We start from the raw sequence: 19,968 nt of genomic DNA, 5'->3' as shown, positions 1-19,968 counted from the left end.
ATGTGTATTCAAGGCTTATGGTGCCTAAGATGTTCACGTGTAGCAAAGCAATGATAATACAGTAAGTCACCATCTTTTGCAAGCAATGATAATATATTATATACATTCTTGGTCAATGAGAATTGAATGTGTAGCAAAGCATGAAATAAGGAGAACTCGACACGTCGTGTTTATGGTAGCCACTTAATTGTGAAGGTGCTTTTAGATTATTATAATAGGCATATGTATATGCTTTAGCTTTGTACCACTGAAAGAGACTTATCTGTTTTCCAGTTTTTGTCAGAAGGAAGGCTTTGTGAAGCTCTGCCCAGAGGATTGAAGCTCCGTCGAGATGGAGATCAATAGGCTCGCTGATGCTCCGCTAGGGCTCGCTGGCGGTAGCCTTGCTGGCAGCAGCACCCCGTCAAGAGGAGGAGCTGATGCTTCGTCAAGAGGAGTGAGTTGACTCCGTCAAGAAGCTCTGTCGAGATGGGTGAGTCGCTAGAGGTTGTCGCTGGTGGTGATGATGGTTAGCGGAGATTTTGGCTAGCGGTGATCGCTGCTGAAGCTAGAGGTGCTGCGATTGGAGTTGGGTGGTGCCGCTGATGGAAGCCCGGCGGTGCCGCTGATGGAAGTTTGGTGTTGCCGCTGACCGAGTTCGGCGTTTATGGAGCTTAGCGGAAGAGAATTGCCGCCGATGGATCTTAGCGGAAGAAAATGCCGCTGATGGCTTTCCTTTATTTGTAATGATTTCCCGAAGAGTGAGGTCGGGGTGTGAAGAGAAAATCGCTGATGTTGGCGGAGCGCCAGCCCCGCTGGTGGTAGAGCTCGCTCGCAGTAGACCTGGCGGTGTGTGTTTGGTGGGTTGGGGCTGGTCCGCGCACTGGCTCTGTGATTGGTGCGCGCTAGGCGCTGGGTTGTCAGCGCTGGAGCTGATGCTTGATGCCTGTTGGCGACAGGCGAGAGTCAAGAACCGCTGGGTGACGAGAGATGCTGGGTCTGGCGGAGACGTGCCGAGGGGGAAGCTGGGTGGCCAGAGCATATCTCTGGGTGTCCAGCGTAACTTGGCATCCTCTGTTTTTTTTTTTTGGTTACCGCTAAGGGTGAGATACATATATATATTTTTGTTTACCGCTGAGCATGGGGTAATGTTGACATTGACATACAAGCTACATCTTTACTTTTGACTTTTGGCATAAGTTGCCGCCAAGAACGTTGATAAAAAATTTGAGATTGATCAAAGTTAAAGCTTGGACTGGAGCCACTGATCATCCAAAATTAAGTGATGATTAAGAAAATGTGTGCCCAGTGAGCAATAGATTTGAATAACTTAGGGAAAAAAAAAATTCTTTGAGCCACCGTTAAGCTGACTTAACGTATGGTAAGTGACGAAGCTATTGTATCGGCTTCCCACAGACGGCGCCAATGTTAATGCAAGTGACCGAGGGGTCTAATTAACATAAAGAATGAGAGAGAGAGAGAGAAAACGACACAAGCGAAGTATAGTGGTTCGTTTCCCGCCTTAGCGAGAAACTACGTCCACTTGAATGTTGTAGTATGTGTGTTTGGGATTACAAAGTGTGTAATGGGATGGATTCTAAGTGTGAGGAGGGGTCCCTTTTATAGGTAAAGGAACCCCTCTCAATTACATTTTCTTAGATGTGGGATGCAATCAACACTATTCTAGTGCATAAAGGCCTACTATGGAGGCAACTTGGCAAGGCCGGAAAGGTGGCTTTCCGGCGAGGTATCGGCCGCTTCCGACTACCGAGGCGTAGCTTGGACATCGGGCTACAAGGTGTATGTCTCGGTTGGGCCCCACCATGGCTTGTGGGCCCGCTAAGAGAGAGTTACTTATGCTTGGTGAAATAGCAAAACTAGCTTGCTAGTAGAGGTATCTACCGCTGTTATGGAGAATTGAATCATAAACCTCTTTAGTAGCATAAGATAGCCCAACCACTGCACCAAACTTGCAATCAACTGTTAAAAGTAACTATAATGTATTTGTAGTTAAAAAGTCAATGGGTCACGGGACCCACTGTGCCCCTATGTGGCTCTGCCACTGTGCAATTGTGCTCGTCTATGAGACTTTTATACATGCAGAAGAGAATGAACAAACTGATCTGGATGTTTTATCTTCTACTATCCCAAAACAGGCAATGCACCTAAAACTGCTTAAGAACATAGGGTAATAACCACTTCACTGGAGACACAAATAGCTAAAACATAACAAATATTAAACAAACTAGTATTTATTCAGGAAGGCCAGAATGATTTTGATAAGTGAATGAAAAATTAACTTCTTTCTAATACTCTTAATTTGACAAATTTCCAACTTCAACATGACACCTTTATAACAAAAATTTACTAAAAATCATCAGCTAAGTTATCTACACATTGTTCTCCTTTTTTAACAATTTGGTAAATATGAAATTCCCAGCCCCACGACCAAAACTATAAATATTGTTTAACAAAGATGCAAAAACATTGTTTTTGGTTATTATATGCAAAACCTACACAAAGCTCTCAGAGTTATTCAAAGTATTGTAATTTACTTCACAAACTTTAGTTAAATACAAAGTATATCTAAATGAGCAATTGAATTTATTTAGACAGCCACTGAACACACAATTAAAACAACTACACTCTCAAAAATGGATTCTTAGTCCTAATCAATATAGGACTTTGTCAAACTATTCATGTACATTTAAGATAATTAAGTAATCAACGATAGATACCATATTCAGTACTGATTATATATAGTAAAAAGGTGATGGAGTTGAATAATTCAAGCATTGTCGAACTACTTTTTCTACAAATAAGCTAGCTAAGTTGTTGTAGTCCATAATGAACATTGATAAGTCCACATTAATTCTTACAATGTACATATTTCATAAGGAGAGAGAACGAAGGAAGAGAAGATAAATTCATGTAGGAACCAAAATATTGGACTCCATGTATCTGTCTCTGGCGGAGAAAAAGAAGAACCAGCGAACAGATAAACAGAGAATTAACATGACAGCAGCAATGATGAGCACCTTCCACTTTCTGGGATCCCGCGCACGGTTGTTACTGCCGTCAGTATTGGTCGCTGTTGCAAGCTTGTCATCTTCATCCCGTTGTTCTTCTTCATTGTCTAGAAAACGTATAAAAAACAGAAAATGACATGTAGTGAATCAACATGGATATACATGTTTCATGAGGCAATTCCATTAGTTTAGATGAAGAAATAACTTGTCGCCCAGTAGCCCAGTATCATTTGGTCTAACGACATATGTGTTTGTAAATGGAATGTCCTGACTCCTGAGTTTGACTACTCACGGGTCAATTGCTATATATTCTTAGTTCTAATATCATCAGTTGTTTACTCAAAACTTGTGCTGCTAATCTATTGGCCGGCATTGTTGTTGCTTTTTATTTTCTATTAGAAATTAAAATAGTTGGAGTAAAATCAAAGCTTTGTTGTCTAACACACCTGCATTAGTGACAGTTTCAGCTAGATTTGTGTCTAGAGCAGAGTCCTCAAAACGATGAGCAGCGCTGATGGCAGCAGCAAGGATGATAGCGGCAATGATGAGCACCTTCCACTTTCTGAGACACCGATCGCTGTTGTTGCTGCCATCCCCCATTGCTGATGCAGGAATAGGATCACCCACTGCCTCTTCTTCATCATCTCCTTTTTTATCTAAAGAACACAAAAACAAGAAGAAATGATACCCCACCTTAAATTTAGAGGTAAAACATTTTAGTGAAAGTGAATCCATATATCCATCTAGATGTGTCTAGTTACTATATGAAGCAACTTTCAACAACTTAAATGAACAAAAAAAATTAAAATTGTGATGCAAGTTAATGGCAGTTTAATTTGTTGTCTTAAAATATTTGGAGTAGTTCAAATGCGCGCGTGATAAACAACACACCTTTATCTACCGTTGAATCAGGTTCATAGGACAGCAAGTATGTTCCCCTCAACGGCTCATCAGATGTTAACAAATCTCCACCAGTGGCACATGGAAAACAAATGGGATTTGTGGTGTAGTGGTCGGTACACATCTTACCTTCTTGCTTCTCCTGTACAACCTGGATCCCCCACTCCTTTACCTGATACCGAAACCTTGCATGTTTTACCGAGAGTGAAACAGCCACTTGATCCCCACCTTTTACTTGATTCTGCATATACCAATGGGTTAACCATATCATGTCTTCTCCCTTACCCGGAATACCGTGATATATTGGCTCATAATGCCAGTTGTTGTCGTCGCTCTCATTTATGACTTGGATAGTTATTGAACCCTGGTCAGTACATGAAGAATATCTTTCATCGTCATTGTCTGAAATTGCATAGACAATGAAGATGTTAAAGCCTCGGATTCTGAGATCATGAGCTGAAGGCAAAGGCACAGATAATGATATTGAGGAAGAGCCTTTAGTTCTATGGCTGAATTGGCCTGGAACCTCATTCCCAGGAAGAAATGTACTAAACATGTCTATCTTTCTTGCATTTCCTCGGAAGTAAGAGTTTGTACAACCATACTCATGCAGTCCCTGTGTCATATATGGAAATTATAAAACTAATTAGTCAACTTTTTCTTATTTCATGAGAAATGAGAAAGAGAAGGAAAGCAACGCACCTGTATTCCACCATGATGAATTATGTCGTAACCAGTATATTTTGCGCACAACCGAATGGTTGGCCTGCATTCAAAGTCCAAGTTGCTCAAGCCCAAAAGTTTGAGCAATTCTGCATCAACTTTTCCAATGGGTTCTAACTTATATTCATATTCCCACTCAACTAGGCTGTAGTTCTTACCACTCAGGCGTGGAAATTGGGCACAGGATTTTGACTGATATGTTATTCTTACCAATGCTTCGCAACCGGATACATTCAACTTGAAACCTACTTTTGGTAGCTCTACAAGGGATTCGAGGCTCAAACAGTTGTAAAAGGAGAGTTCATCTAGACTTGTCAGACCCTTGACGCAATTGGGTAGGCCAGTTATTGGATTATCACTTATATTTAAACTTCTCAGAGAGGAAAGGCTAGTGAAATCCACAGGAAAAGCATCATCAGAAAGATTGCACCCACTCAGACTTAATGATAGTAAAGAGCCTGGTAAATAACTCCCTGACTTGACCTTCCCACAGACAGTGAATAATTGACTTATTGGAATTCTATCTAGTTCAAGCACTTTCAGAGACTCCATGCTCCTAATCATCTCTATTGAAGAGTTGCTAAGATTTGAACAACCAGATACAATAAGTGTGTCAAGTAGCTTTAGCTTACCAATATTCTTTGGAAGCATGCTAAGAGTTTTGCAATCTTTCATGTTCAAGTAAACAAGTCTGTCTAGAATTCCAATGGACTCATGGACATCAATCAAGCCTTTACAATCTATAAGCATGAGTTTCTCTAAATTGGGACAAAGAGAAAAGTCAAGGGTAGCAATAAGGGCATGGGAATGGCTGAGATCAAGCGTCTTCAAGGATGGAAAACACTGTAAAGGAGACAATAAGAAAAACTTAAGAAGTGACAATGAAATTCTCGTAGAAGTACAATTCCCTAATAATTATTTGAGATGATGAAAATAAAAGGGAAAAAGGCCAAAGAATAGAGTAGCAAACCTTTGTTCCACTCAATATTTGTCTCAAGCTGCTGTACTGCATTTCAAGAACAACCAGGTTCTCCAAATGAAAATCAATCGGTATAGAATCCAAAGGAAATGCAGTCCAACACAACAATCTCAATCCAGTCGGAAATTTTTCAAAGCTTCCAGTGAGATTTACACGACTTAACCGGAGTAGTTTTAGTTTGTGCATCGTTGCAAATGCTTTGGTTTCCAAGACAATCTCGTTGGGATATCTTGAGTTAGTGACTTCAAGATGCCTTTGCATGTTTAGTTCAAGACTTTCAATTGTTTTTGTACCCTAAACAAAAAACCAGAGAAACAATGGGGAATATAAGTTTCACAAAAAGAAATACACATATAACATGATTATATCAGAGTGGATGTTTCTTACATTCTTTTCTCTCAGTACTTTGAAGGAGTCCTTGTAATGCCATAATCTACTACGTTTCCGAGGCTCCTCTGCTTCTAGGTGAACAATTTCTCTTCCCATATCACGAATCATGTCATGCATCACCACCTTGTTGGTGGGGCCAATTGTTACTAGGCATCTATCAATGAGATTCATAATGGCAACAGTAGTGTACAAATTACATCCATCTAGTATTCCAACAGTGTAGTCCTTGTCATTTCCAATGAAGCAACAAGCAATGTGGAGGAACACTTCCTGATCATGTTTATCGAGTACATCATAACTCATTTTGAGTTTATTCATGATTTCACTATTGGGAATAGCTTCTAGTTTCTTCAATGCACTTTCCCATACAACTATACTTTCCCCAAATAGAGAAGAACCTAAAACTTGAAGAGCTAATGGAAGCCCTGCACCATGGCGTACAAACTTTTCAGTATGTTTCTCGTAACCTTCAATTGGATGATCTTGTCGAAAAGCATGCCAACTGAAGAGCTCCAATGATTCATTGTACTTCAAAGCTCGAACAGAATGCACCATAGTAACTCCCCGTGCCTTTAACAGCCTTGCTCGCCTAGTTGTTATGACAATTTTACTTCCCGGATAAAATCGCTCTCGCATTGTAAGTAATGCATCAAATTGGTCGATATGATCCACGTCATCGAGAACAAGAAGAACTCTTTTACAGCTTATGGCATCCTCAATCTTAATTTTTCCCTGGCTAGCATTATGTACATTCGCTTCTCTTCCATTTAAAATATCAGAAAGGAGCTGTTTTTGTAGTTGAACTAGGCCATTGGTTTGTTCTGAAGTTTCTCTAATATTTTCAATGAAACTGCTTCCTTCAAATTCTCTAAAGTTCGAATTATAGACATATTTTGCGATTGTTGTCTTCCCTATTCCCGACATCCCAAAAATTACAAGGATACCTACATCAGTTGATCCATCTTGTATCCATAGATTAATTTTGTTAGCTCGAGAATGGATTCCAATCAGGTTGAAGCCAACACTCAATGGTGTACGACTAACCTTGTTTCCTATCTCTTTAACAACACCTTTTATAAACTTTGACTCGTACCTAGAAAATCAGGGTATACAAATAAATCAAGTTAAATAAGTCATGACTTGGTTAGAAAAAAAAAAAAACAAAAAATTTATGAAGTTTCAAGGAACATGCATGAGAAAGTTCCACCCAGTTTGTTTTTCTTTTTGTGCATATTTGCTCTTACCCCTTAATCTATTGAGATACAAGTTAACTTACCAAAAAAAATTTGTCTGAAGATCGAGCACAAACGTTTTGCGGAAAATGTAAATTTCCAGAAAACTTATGCAAAACAATGGAGCATGAAAATAAATACTTACCCATCATCTTGGTTCTTCAAGACCTTCCCTCCTAGATCTGCAACTTTTGTAAGTGCAGCCCTCCATTCTTTCACCTTGTTCGACGGTTCATTTTCTTGGTGTCTGGCAAATGCCTCCGCAAAACTGCCAGTCTGCTTCCTCACTTGGGATGGATCCACGTTGTAGAAAACAGGTAAAACAACATAATCGGAGGAGGTCCTCTTGCGCTCAAGGATCATCAAAAGCTCATTAAGGCACCATCTTGAAGATGCGTAATCTTTCGAGAAGACAATAACAGAACTTCTTGACTGTTCAATGGCTTTCTCAAGTCCGGGGTTGATATCTTCCCCTCTCTCCAGTTCATCGTCATCTCGGAAAGTGCGAAAGCCTTGGTCGACAAAGGCTGCGTAGAGGTGGTCAGTGAAAGTCTTACGCGTGTCTTAGCCTCTGAAACTCAAGAACACATGATACCTACAATATCCATCATTAGGAGAAGCCATATTGATCAACAAACAAGCAACTCAGGAATGTATATATGACCGAATAATGAAAATATAGCTAGACTAGCAAATGGAAAATCGTCTTGTTTGAAAGGCAAATAATGGCCGGTGATAAGCTATATAAGAATCCTAAGGTACATGGTCTTAAATTGAATTAACCAGAAAAAGATAATGGTCTTTTACATTCCCACCTTTTAAGACAATGCTAGTAATTGACTCTTTAAGAAAAAGACAGAACAGCTATCGTTGTTGGGACATTCAATTCTCTGTTCCCTTTTGAATAGCCTGAGTAATGCTTTTGGGTTGGTCAAAAAGATGCTTCAGAAATGATGGCTCTCCTGTAATGTTTAGGAACTTCTGCTTTATCTTTTTTTATTTTTTATTTATATATAAAACGGAGAATTTTGCTATATTAGTTCTTCTCCAACAGTCAATTTTAATTTAGGAGTCAAGCGCCTACCTACAATCAAAATGTGAAATGTGAAGTGACTCAACATATTTGAAAATTTATTGCTCATCCCTCTAAATTTTATTTATAAAAAAAAAAAAAAAAAAAGACAAATATAAAATTATACAAAACTCTCCCAAATCTGAAAAGGAGTAAAATAAAGGGTCCGAAGTCAAATTGGTCGACTTCTAGCTACCCGTAAAGCGAGAAAACTATAATTCTTTTGGCATGGAACTAGGACCCAAGTGATAATGGTGCAGCAAGTTTTTGACTTGGGTGGAAGGCTAACTACATATTTTGGTAGTTGATGAAATTGAAGATGAAGTCTGGTCTTCAATTTGGGCGCTTCAATTTGAATTGCAAGAAGTCAAGAACGTAAAGCGAAAAGCCTCTTACTCTTTTGAGAGTCTCCTATAAATTGACAGCAGGTGCGCGCATGAGATTGAAAGAAAGAAAAAATGGTTAAGAGGGAAAGTCTTTAAGGAGGTATTGTGTTCTTGACAATTAGGGCGTGCAAAAACTATTATATACTTAATAAATTATGTAAACGACCAACAAAAAGAATCAAACCTACAACATTAAGATCCAAACATCTCACTACATCGAAAACTCTTACAACTACATCTTATATATCCAAGGATGTACATTATGCATATTTAGATAAATGTGAAACTACATTGTTCGTGAGTTCAGTCTAAAATGTTAAATGAAGAAATTAAAAAAGACGTATAACTAAATAAGACACATTATTCGTAAGCTTAAATTATTTTAACATAGATGTAAACACTACTCAGAATAAGACACAGTGAAGCAAAGTCTTTAATTTGGGTGTACCTCTTTGCATTTCTTTTCTTTATTTTGTGTAATAAAATATTAACTTAGTTAAGAAAAAATATGATGCAAATCATGCAATGCAATACGTCTTAGAAGACATTTTATGGATGCAAAACATAACTTCTTTCTAATTCAAAGGAATTGCTTTCCCACTTGATCAAGGTACTCAGCAGCTCCAACTATTTTGTTCGGAGCACCATTTGTACCACTTGATCGAGAAAGTTGCCTGTCGGTTTATGATTATAGATAAGTTTGAGATTTAAACATCAAGGTGGCATTGTGGTATTGTTCTTTGTGTAGTGACAGTTCTTCAACAGTTTTAGGTCGCAATTCCTATATTCAGTTGGTGACGAAAGATTCTAACCGAAAATTATTTTGAAGAGGATGGTTGTCACGCCCCGGATTTTGAATGATAAATTCAAATCCGAAACCTGAATAATTACAATTACAAAATCCAAATCTCGAAACTTCGAGTTCATTATTACAATTCACTCTCACAAGCAATATATTATAAAGCTCAAATGAGCATAACACACCTCACAACTTACAATTGTTGTAAAACTCTAACAATTGCTCTAACCGCACGATCACCGTCCTGGTTCTCCTGTCCTGTAGGATTACCCGCTACACAATTTGAATAGTGTACCGGGAGTTGCAACAACACAAAACCCGGTAAGCTTTTTACAGCCAGTATGAGTAAACAAGAAAGAATTGTTGATTTATTTCCTTACAATTATTATAACTCAACACGATCACCATAAAAGGAATGATACTCTTGAGGCTCTCTTTTAAGAACTCATTCTTAAAAGACTCAAGTATCCTCAACACTTCTCACATAAGACCCCTCACAGTCTCAAGTAACCTCAACATTACCCTCACATCACTACTCAACAATTGGCAGACAGACTCATTATATATATATAGACCCTTATGAGTTACTCTCAATTTCCCTCATAAGGTTACCACATATATATAGACACTTATGAGTTACTCTCAATTTCACTCATAAGGTCACTCCACATTTGGCAGACAGACTCATTATATATATAGACCCTTATGAGTTACTCTCAATTTCCCTCATAAGGTTACCACATATATATAGACACTTATGAGTTACTCTCAATTTCACTCATAAGGTCACTCCACATTTGGCAGACAGACTCATTATATATATATATAGACCCTTATGAGTTACTCTCAATTTCCCTCATAAGGTTACCACATATATATAGACACTTATGAGTTACTCTCAATTTCACTCATAAGGTCACTCCACATTTGGCAGACAGACTAGAGCTCTAACTGAACGTAACCACTCGTCCGGCCACAGACGTGATTACGATTTAATACTATTAATAACCACCAGCCCGGTACGAGAGCGTGATTCACTAATAGATGCCATGGTCACCTCGTGACCTAGTGATCTCCACAGATCACAACAATTTATTGTTCCTCAACAATAAAACTCAACACCTCTCACAATATATTGTTTCTCAACAATAAACTCAATACCTCTCACAATATATTGTTTCTCAACAATAACTCAACACAACTCCAACAATACATATTATTTCACGTAATAATATATATACAGACATTCACACAGGAATGTCTAATACACCAACAATAGTTCATATGATTGCAAAATAAAGCAATTAAATATATTGGGTTCGTAATATGAACCACGTGAGGTTTACTCACCTCTAATCCAGCTGCGTCTTCTTAACAGCTCCATTAACAATCTCACGAATCGTCCGTCAAATAAATCCATCGATCACCTAATCCAATAATGATCTTAACTTAGCCAACAACTCAAAAGCACACATATACGGAAATCCACGGTCGGATTCTAATTTAATGATGATCCAACGGTCAGATCGAAATTATACAATGATCAAACGGTCGGATCCTCACGGATCGCCCTTAGGATCATCCTCCAAAATTATCATAAAGACTCAGATCTTCTTGAATCACTCTAACAAACATCTCCATAAAATTATATGAAAATCCGACGGTCAGATTCTCACGAATCGCCTTCCGAATCACTATTTCTCAATTATACGAAGATCCAACGGTCGGATCTTCGTCCGTGACCTCACAAAGTCACCGGGACAGTCATACGATCAACATATCCAAAATTGAAGCAAAACCGATGGTCAGATCTTCACAGATCGTAAACCGAAGATAAACGTAAAAACGTTAAATAGTAACGTCAAAACGTAAATCCACTATTTATCAACTTTTTCTAACATGACCATGTTATATATCAAAACGCTCGTATGGATGCATAGATCATCGCCTAGATAATGAAAACTCGAAATATGGTCTGATGCGCCGCCACAAGCGGTGGTCAGTGGGCGGTCAACCACCTCCGATGGCAAAGTGACCAACTACAAACTGGTTCAAAATGAAAGGGTGATCGACTTCCATACCTGGAGCTAAGCCTGGTTCGGCCTAGATTGTCCTAGATCAAGCGTTGAAGTTGGATTAATCTCGGTCGCACGATCAGATCCTAGATTGAATCAGAGGCGTCCAAAAAGTCAAACATTGATCTAGCGGTCTACACTCAAAATCGTGATGAAAGACTTACATAGGGATGATCAGGGGGAGGAGGAGATCACGAAAATGGGGAGGATCGGCCCGTGCAACGCCGGAAAAGTGGTTTTCCGGTCGGGTCGGGTTCACCTGGCTGGGGTGTCTTCGATCTCCATCTGGGGGCAGCGGCGGGGCAAGGAGACACCGGAGGGAGGCCGGGCTTGGAGCGGCGATCACCGTGGTGTCCGGGTCCGGAGCTGGAGGTGGCCGGAGGGGGGTGAAAAAGCCGGGTCGGGTCGGTCGGAACCCGAGGGTTCTGAAGGTTTTCGATCGAGAGAGAGAGAGAATCCGGGGGACTATTCCGCAAAAACAGAAAAGTTTCGTCCTTAATGAAAAATAAAATTAGAAAATTCCCTATTTATAGAAAATTCCCAATTTTCAAAAATTCATAACTTAATCATACGAACTCCGAATAATGCGTTCCACATGTCCACGAACTCGTATCGACGAGCTCTACAACTTTCATGAAGGAAGTTTTCCCAAATTTTGAACGTATAAAAAGTCAACTTTGTTGACCCCCTAAAAACGTTCGTTTTCGAAAATAAAATCGTTCGAACTAATTCCACAACTTCTCCAAGCTTCGTACTCGCTCCTACTATCGTGAAATCATTTCTAAAAATCCATGGAATTTAATTTGGATTTTTCGGGGTATTACAATGGTTGTTCATCTTCTTCACAATGTCGTTAGAAGAAAGACAAACTAAAAGTTGGGGTGGACTTTTCGACACCGAAAAACAAAAAATCTGCTAAACCGACACCAAACCGTAAAAAAGAAATCAAAACCGAACTAAACCTATCAATTATGTCAAATACCGCACCGAACTAGCGATTTTGATATCGGTTCTCGATTCTGTCATACAGAAAATCGGTACAGATACCCCGTTGTATACTTTTAGTCAACCAAATGCTCCAAAGGGAGAAGATGACTTGAGGTTAGGAAAAAAATTCCATTCCCACTTGATTTTTGCTTCCAAGAAACAGAGAGACAAATAAGAGTCTTGATACACAGAACTAATATACTCCCACATTAATTCCAAGACTATAGTTTCCAAATACATGACATGAACCATATAAGAACTGTTTCAATGCAACAATCAAACTTGGGATCATGTACAGAAAAGATTGAGGATGAAGTTTTTTCTCCTCTTCTCCGGCATTCCCACAAACAGCTTTCTCCAAGTAGCATCACCGCGGAAGAGCTTCAAGGCTTTTGAGTAACTGTCATCATCAATTTCGTCCATCTTGTTCAAAATTCCAAAACATTGCATCAAGTATTCTTCATCGCTAACCTCCTTTGAAACTGATTGGACCTCATCATTACCACGCAGAGGTGCAGAATCGGTAAATCTTTGCTCAGCTATTTCATGTCTCTTCTTTGAACTCTCACCATGCACATTGGTAAAGGATGAGAGCTTTCTCTTTCCACTACTTTTCTCAGTATTAGTGGATACACTTTGATTTCCACGCTCTTCAACATTATCAACCTCAACTTCTAGGTTTCTTCCAACATTATCATCAGCATCATCCTCATCATTAACATCAACATGATCATTATAACCAACATAATCATCATCAACATTATAATCAACATCGTTATCATCATCAACATCATCCTCATCATCATCATACTCAGAATCCTTTTTTATTGATTCTACTGGTATCTAGACAGCAAAACAAGACAAATATTAAAATCATAAATAAGCAAACTGAGAATAACAAAATCAATGCTTACCGAGATGGACCACTAAATTTTCTAAGCTTTGTGCTGTGTCTGTGTGTCTGTGTGCTTCTTAAAGGTTGACCTAACATATGAGGGGTTTTGATCATTAGAATTTTTTTTATTTTAGTGAGAGTGATTGCACTTATATGTATATACATATAGAGCCATAACACCCATTCATTATACAGTATCCTCTGTTTTAACAGAAATGAGGGTGCCCTCATCCCAACAAACTGGAAAATGGAAATACATTTCAATCAGCAGAATCCGACATCTTTTAGGTTTCCTTTTTGTTTTCTTTTTGTGCTTTTTTTTTTTCTGTAAATTATCCAATGAAAAAACTATGAAGCATCTACATGGCTTTGCAATGTGCAAATCACATCAACTAATAACTGAAAAAAAAAAAATTAATTACCATTGCACCGGTACTAATTAATTGACTGATTAACGAAAGATCTACAATGATGCAGAGAGCTTTCAAAATGATATTTTAGCCTCCTACTTTTTTGTATGTTTTATTTGTGTAACAACTAATCATGACATCATATGCAGAATGCATCCAAACTACAAAACCAGCAGCACCTGTTGACTAAGTACAAATGCATACAACCAGAAATTTAGAATGTAGAAAGTAGAAAACATTTGAACTGCCATTAGTGCTACCAGTTTTCTCTAAAATGTAAGAGAGAACTTTAAAAAACAAGCACTAAATTATTGTGTTCTCTTATATTTTCGATGTCTCTGAAATATGTTATCTCATTCACAACATAATGACAATATCATTCACAATTGCATCACACATGCAAAAACAAGACAGATATTAAAGTGAAGATACTATCTTCTCAAGCCTTAACAACATAGGTACATAAACACTGCAGACTTTAGCAAAAAAACCCACAAGAAACAGGATTACTCATTTTACCTCTTGCGCAGCTGCTATATGTTTCGGGTAGAGTGGTGAACTCTCAAGATGACCATATTCTTGCTTATTCCGGTTAGCAGAGTTTATCTTGCAACGTTTCTGCTTGGAAAACATACCAAATGTGTGATTAATTTCTAGATATGCTATAACTAATCAATAACAAATCATTCAGAATAGTAATGTATCTAACTAATATACCTGATAGTCCTCATCTGTGAATAATTCATCACACAACCACTCCCATTCAGCCATTTCTCTATTATAAAACAGCTTTACGGGAGGGTGTGCCCGTGCATATTCAGGGTCATAAGCATGCTGCTTGTAATGTTTGTTCAGCCTGCTCCTCCATAGTGAGTACGACTTGGACATATGAGCCTCAATAAATTTCCTTACAACCGGGTCCGTACCATCAAAATCAAACTTAATCTAATATCAAAAGAGATGGCGACTCAGTTTATTAAACAAAAAAATTTAACTTAACAATGTCTTATATAACTCACCGCCAAGGCCTTGGTGATTTTTTCCTTATCCGAAGCAGAGACTTCTTTCCAGCGCTTGACCATAAGTGGAGCATTCTGACGCGTTTGTATCCCAATCTCCGACCTAAACTTAATATTGGCTCGAACATTCTGGGGGAGCTTGTGCTCACCATTCGTATGGATTGGAATCCTCTGCTTGCAAGCATTGATCAGAGCTTGAGTTCCCAACCCCTGTGTAATGCCACGGGTTTTCCTGGCCTGTGCATAAGAAACATTCTGACCTGGTTCACCTATAAGAAACAAATTAAAGAATGCCAGTTTATAATCTGAGAGCGACTAAACGTCCCTTTCTTAGTGGAGTTATAAAGAGTATAAATGGAGTCACCACTTCACATAACTACTACCAGCATTTAGCACTTCCTCCCAAAAACTTTAGTTTATAACTACTAGAAATAAGAAATTCCATACATTAGAGTAGCAGAAATGATTTGCAACAGCCCTAAATAACAAAATTTCCTTTTCTTAGTAAAGCTTCATGAAGCAGTGAAGTATCAGAAACTTTATCATGTATATTGAGGGAGAAAACAGAAGCTATGTAAGCAGAAAGAAGGCTATTTGTTCTGTTTTTTTGTCGGGAGAAAAAAACATTAGTAGTTGAACAGAGTTGAAACAGTGATTAATAAAAATCAAACAAAATTATGAGCAGTCAGATTTAAATACTACAGTTCCAAGATTTCAAATGAACCATGATAAGCAGTATACCAAACATTTCTATTTGCCCCCTAGTTGGGGTGACGAATGCATGTTCTGACTGTGCTTGTGATTGCAGACGTGTTTGTGGGCGTGGCTGGCTTGCCTTTATTGACTTCCTCTTCTTGTTCTTGCCCACTGTTGTTGATTGCAACATCCTGAGCTTTAACATTTAAAAAACAAAGTAAACAAACAGGTATTATTAATCATCTAATAACAACAGTCTACTGTGTGTACCCTGCCCAAAACCCAAATACAAGTCTGAAAGAGTTATCATGTAAGAGTGAAGAAAAAAACTTCAAGTATGAAGAAATAATCTCGTATCCTTTATATTGGTGTGTTCTGTCTTCTATACTGCAGATGATGAGATCAAGAATCATCATCATAGGTTAAGGGGTGCCCACGACTAACATTTACAATAAACAACTTGCACCATTATAGAATGATAACGGGATGTAAACCAAGTAAATTATCAAGTGCGATACTCGTCTATTATGACAAGACATGTAAACAAAAAGTTATTAGAACTGGAAGATGGAAGCTATGATAAATATTGATACGCTTGACATATGCCTAGCTCCTTTTCTCCCTATTTGGAAGACTAATACACCTAGGTTGATAGCACACAAATTTACTCGAATAATCCTACCAACCCTTATCTATTTCTGTTTGTGTTATACTAAATCTTAACTAAGAAATCAGAGTTGCCAAATGCTGCACTGACCAAAATTTTCAAAAGAAATCAGAGTTGGTCAATCTATAAATGTCATACTTGCCTAAATTTCTGTCAACCAGAAAAATTACCAAAATTGCTCACAAGACATTGCTTCAAAAAAGGTGTTCATTCGACCACTCCGTACTATGAAGATATGTTGTTTAGATAATAAATCAGCATACACTACTTTGATGCAGAGCTATAACACCCATGGACCCCAGAACCCATAGAGAAAACCTATAATCCACATCCCAAACACTTGTAATTAAAACTATCTCAAACAAGGTAGTGAAGAAAATGAAACTAAAACACACCTTTGATTATATGAAGAAAAGGAAGCATTATTACCAGAGATGAGACATGACAAAGTTACATATACAATAGGACCAGAATCGATGATAGGGCGGCAAACCAAAGTAAAATTAAACACTAAAAATCAGACAAAACTGAAAACCAAACTAAAATTAACAAAAAATTTCTGAACTTTATGAGAGGAAACAAAGAAACTGAAATTTTAAAGCTTTTACCTACTAAGAAAGAAGAGGATGAGGCTACGGAGTGAAGTGGGAGCAAGATGACTATGCTGATTTGGGGCTGGAGGTTTTGCAGAGAATAGGAGAGGAGAGGTCGGTGAGATTTGTGTGCTGTGGACTAAAAAACCAACTCGTCTCCTATTCTATTCTGACCTAATTTTTAAGCCAAGACTACGTCGTTTCATCCAAAATTATAACTTTTAAAAATTGAGATGTTGCTTGACATTTCGCATTTTCGCGCTTCTTACCGCCAAAAACTTTGTCTCATATTCACAGTCAAAAGAAAAATAATCTCTCTCGTATTCCGTGTTTGGAGACGAATGCAAGAGAGGTCGAGAAGGCATCCTGTAACACACGATCTAGGAGGGGAAGAAGAATAAAGTGGTGCATCCCTCGAATTCCACGAATAGGTGACTATTGGTTTCTCTTCTGTGTTATGCTTATAGTTTTTCGTTGCAGTTAATGGTCCGATTCAATTTTGAATTTGATGCTTTTTGGGTGTTTTATATCTGAAACACCACAGTTCAATTCTAAATCGATTGAAAGCTAATGCGATTCTGATTCACTCTTGATGATTGAACCTCAACACCCTGCCTCATTTTCTTGCTAGTTAAGTCATTTTGGTTCAAAATTACTTAATTTTGTTTCTTTTCCAATTCCTCGTTCTCGACCTGCAACCAATGGGGTGCTGCAAATTTTTACTATAGGATCCGGTCCCTCCTGCAAAAGTGTCTCCACTTTCGATTCTTGATCAAATACTCGTGAGTGCTAAAACCACGACATTTTCTGTGTGCTCAAGGATCCAGCAAAGGAACAAAAAAATAATCTTATGCATGAATCTTATGCCTCAGTTCCCGTCTCAGCATGACAGCATGGATATTATCATGACTCTAATTGAGAAAGAGAAAAACATATGCACAGCCCCAGAATGGTATCCTCCTGTAATCAGTTTCAACCTTCAAATGAATCACTATGCACATAATGTTGGCATGAGTCACTCTCCATAATTGTAGGAATTGTAGTATAATTAGGATTGTATAGTTAATGAGGATATCATGTAGTTAAGGGGGAGAATATCACGGTGTAATTAGTTTCCTATTAGGAATGTGTATACTTTGTATATGTACTCCATCTTTGGAGAAGATCAATACATCAGAAAATTCTCAATCTCTTATTCTTTCGTTCTATTTGACTTGGTATCAGAGCCGAGATCCATTCGGACTCGGTTTGTTCTTTCCGCTGCGAATATAGGGTTCTTTTGATTCGGTCCTTTTTGATTTGGTTGACTTGGTTCTTTTGGTCGGTTGATTCTCTTGCCTTGGTTCTTTTTTTGTTGAATTGGTTCTTTTGCTTCTGCAAGTCGTGAATTGGTTCTTTTGCTTCTACAAGTCGATTTCACCCTTTGTCCATCAGTTCATCCTTTTTGTTCTTGTGTCCGTCCATATCCATCCTGGTTCTTTGGTATTCTTTTTATTACAATTTGTAGGGTCTAAAAAAAAAAAAAAAAATGGTGGATCTGACTCTTACTGACGGGAATACTGGAGGATCTCAGGATGGAGGGGTGAACTCTGTGGCCCGTGAGGTTGTGATTGTTCAGAATGTGACAGATAATTCAAGTTTTGATGTAAAGCTCGATGGCACCAATTATCAGTTATGGCAGAGGCTTATGAAGATCCATATTCAGGGGATTGGAAAGTGGAGTTATGTTACCGGTAGTGCAGCAAGACCTGCTGCCGGACCAAAAGCCGATGAATGGGATACGACAAATACTAATGTGATGGGAATTCTTCTCAAGGCTATGACTCCGGAGGTAATGAGATTATTTGCTAACTATGATTCTCCCAAAGCAATTTGGGATTCTGTTGCTGCTACATATTATGATGGGAGTGACTTTGCTCGTGTTCATGAATTGAATGTCAAAGCTTTCAAAATAACTCAGAGTGGACAGCCTGTTGCAACCTTTTATGCGAATTTGAAGACAATTTGGCAGGAGCTTGATCAGAGAAACCCTAGTCCTATGACTTGTGAAGTTGATATTAATTCCTATCGGACTGAGCAGGATAAGATGCGTGTCCATATTTTTCTTGCTGGCCTGGACCCTCACTTTGAAGGGGCAAAGAATGAGTTATTGCGTCTTGCAACTCCACCTACATTGGAACAAGCTTTTGCCTATATCCGAAGAGATGAAGGTAATAAGGCTGCTGCTCAGAACCTTCATACTGAAATTTCTGGTTTAGCAATCCATGCTACACCTCCACCTCAACCTCAGATTGGGAACTCTACCCTAGTTCCATCTCAGAGTCAGTATCAGCCACGGAATCAGGGATATCAGCAGAACCAGAATTATAATCAAATGGCTTGCAACTATTGCAAGGAAGTTGGCCATTTCAAGAATCAATGTCCTAAGCTGCGAAGATTTAATTACAACAACTCTGGTTGGAGAGGAGGCAATAATATTGGAGGACGTGGAGGACGTGGTGGTGGTCAAAGAGGCAAAGCGGCAGTCCAATTGGTGCCAGAACCTGACTTCTACGGCATTGCAGGGCAAGATCCCTCACAGGGTAATGTTTCCTTGACTAAGGGAACTCGAGGTAAAATTGGTGTTGCTTTACATGTTTCTGACTTTACTGGTAGTGATACATGGATAATTGATTCTGGTGCGTCTGACCATATGACCTATGATAAGTCCTTCTTTATGTCTATGTCATCCCCTTCTATATCCCATGTTTCCAATGCGAATGGTGCGTCTTTTCCAGTCTTAGGTATTGGGTCTGTTCAGGTTACACCATCCATTGTATTGCATGATGTGCTTTATGTACCCTCATTGTCTCATCATCTTTTGTCTGTATCCCAGTTGGGGTCACATAATAAATGCTCTGTAACCTTTTATCCAATGTATGTTATTTTTCAGAATCTGTGCACCAGGGTGATCATGGGCAAGGGAGACCTGAGGGGGAGACTGTTTCACTTGGATTGCATGTACGCAGAGCCAACACAAGCACCGGAACAGCCTTTAGCCCTGACATTGAATTCTGACAGATTAAGTGAGCTTTGGTTGTGGCATAGGCGTTTGGGTCATCCATCTTTTGGAATTATGAAGAAGTCCATGCCTTCAT

At 38.7% G+C, this 19,968-nt stretch overlaps 3 protein-coding genes across 6 annotated transcripts; 1 reads left to right on the top strand and 2 right to left on the bottom strand.

The window, feature by feature from the left end:
* Positions 1 to 2,742: 2,742 nt before the first annotated feature.
* On the bottom strand, positions 2,743 to 7,998 carry LOC133717352 (disease resistance protein RUN1-like). The gene is made up of 7 exons (XM_062144047.1): positions 7,378 to 7,998; positions 5,998 to 7,093; positions 5,602 to 5,904; positions 4,611 to 5,474; positions 3,900 to 4,524; positions 3,455 to 3,664; positions 2,743 to 3,115 (listed from the first exon to the last, which is right to left on the bottom strand). The coding sequence occupies exons 1-7, from the start codon at positions 7,593 to 7,595 to the stop codon at positions 2,907 to 2,909; spliced, it is 3,525 nt and encodes a 1,174-aa protein (XP_062000031.1). The 5' UTR covers positions 7,596 to 7,998; the 3' UTR covers positions 2,743 to 2,906.
* Positions 7,999 to 12,660: 4,662 nt separating this feature from the next.
* Positions 12,661 to 16,993, bottom strand: LOC133718799 (uncharacterized). 4 transcript variants are annotated; one of them, XM_062145681.1, is made up of 6 exons: positions 16,847 to 16,993; positions 15,617 to 15,767; positions 14,876 to 15,144; positions 14,574 to 14,801; positions 14,376 to 14,474; positions 12,661 to 13,394 (listed from the first exon to the last, which is right to left on the bottom strand). In XM_062145681.1, the coding sequence occupies exons 2-6, from the start codon at positions 15,759 to 15,761 to the stop codon at positions 12,840 to 12,842; spliced, it is 1,296 nt and encodes a 431-aa protein (XP_062001665.1). In that variant the 5' UTR covers positions 15,762 to 15,767; positions 16,847 to 16,993; the 3' UTR covers positions 12,661 to 12,839. The 4 variants fall into 4 exon arrangements, with proteins under 4 accessions (XP_062001665.1, XP_062001668.1, XP_062001666.1 ...); XM_062145684.1 differs by having other exon boundaries at positions 14,876 to 15,135; XM_062145682.1 differs by having other exon boundaries at positions 15,617 to 15,762.
* Positions 16,994 to 19,182: 2,189 nt separating this feature from the next.
* LOC133714506 (uncharacterized) lies at positions 19,183 to 19,915 on the top strand. Its single transcript, XM_062140623.1, has 2 exons — positions 19,183 to 19,443; positions 19,764 to 19,915. Exons 1-2 carry the CDS (start codon positions 19,206 to 19,208, stop codon positions 19,886 to 19,888), a joined length of 363 nt encoding a protein of 120 aa, XP_061996607.1. The 5' UTR covers positions 19,183 to 19,205; the 3' UTR covers positions 19,889 to 19,915.
* The last annotated feature ends 53 nt before the right edge of the window (positions 19,916 to 19,968 follow it).

Source organism: Rosa rugosa, chromosome 6 (genome assembly GCF_958449725.1).
Source record: "Rosa rugosa chromosome 6, drRosRugo1.1, whole genome shotgun sequence".
Lineage (NCBI taxonomy): Eukaryota > Viridiplantae > Streptophyta > Magnoliopsida > Rosales > Rosaceae > Rosa > Rosa rugosa.
Note: the sequence above shows the minus strand (reverse complement) of the source record. Positions and strands in the feature narration are given on the sequence as shown.

Bases quoted from the DNA above. Each gene is read 5' to 3' on its own strand.
- LOC133717352 (XM_062144047.1), bottom strand. From the start codon at position 7,595: ATGATCCTTGAGCGCAAGAGGACCTCCTCCGATTATGTTGTTTTACCT. The intron at 3,665-3,899 runs GTGTGTTGTTTA...TGTGTTCTTTAG, and splicing joins TGATTCAACGGTAGATAAAG to ATAAAAAAGGAGATGATGAA. The intron at 3,116-3,454 runs GTGTGTTAGACA...TACGTTTTCTAG, and splicing joins TGAAACTGTCACTAATGCAG to ACAATGAAGAAGAACAACGG.
- LOC133718799 (XM_062145681.1), bottom strand. From the start codon at position 15,761: ATGTTGCAATCAACAACAGTGGGCAAGAACAAGAAGAGGAAGTCAATA. The intron at 15,145-15,616 runs GTATACTGCTTA...TGTTTCTTATAG, and splicing joins GGGGCAAATAGAAATGTTTG to GTGAACCAGGTCAGAATGTT. The intron at 14,802-14,875 runs GTGAGTTATATA...TTTTGATATTAG, and splicing joins AAATCACCAAGGCCTTGGCG to ATTAAGTTTGATTTTGATGG.
- LOC133714506 (XM_062140623.1), top strand. From the start codon at position 19,206: ATGGCTTGCAACTATTGCAAGGAAGTTGGCCATTTCAAGAATCAATGT. The intron at 19,444-19,763 runs GTAAAATTGGTG...GTTATTTTTCAG, and splicing joins CTTGACTAAGGGAACTCGAG to AATCTGTGCACCAGGGTGAT.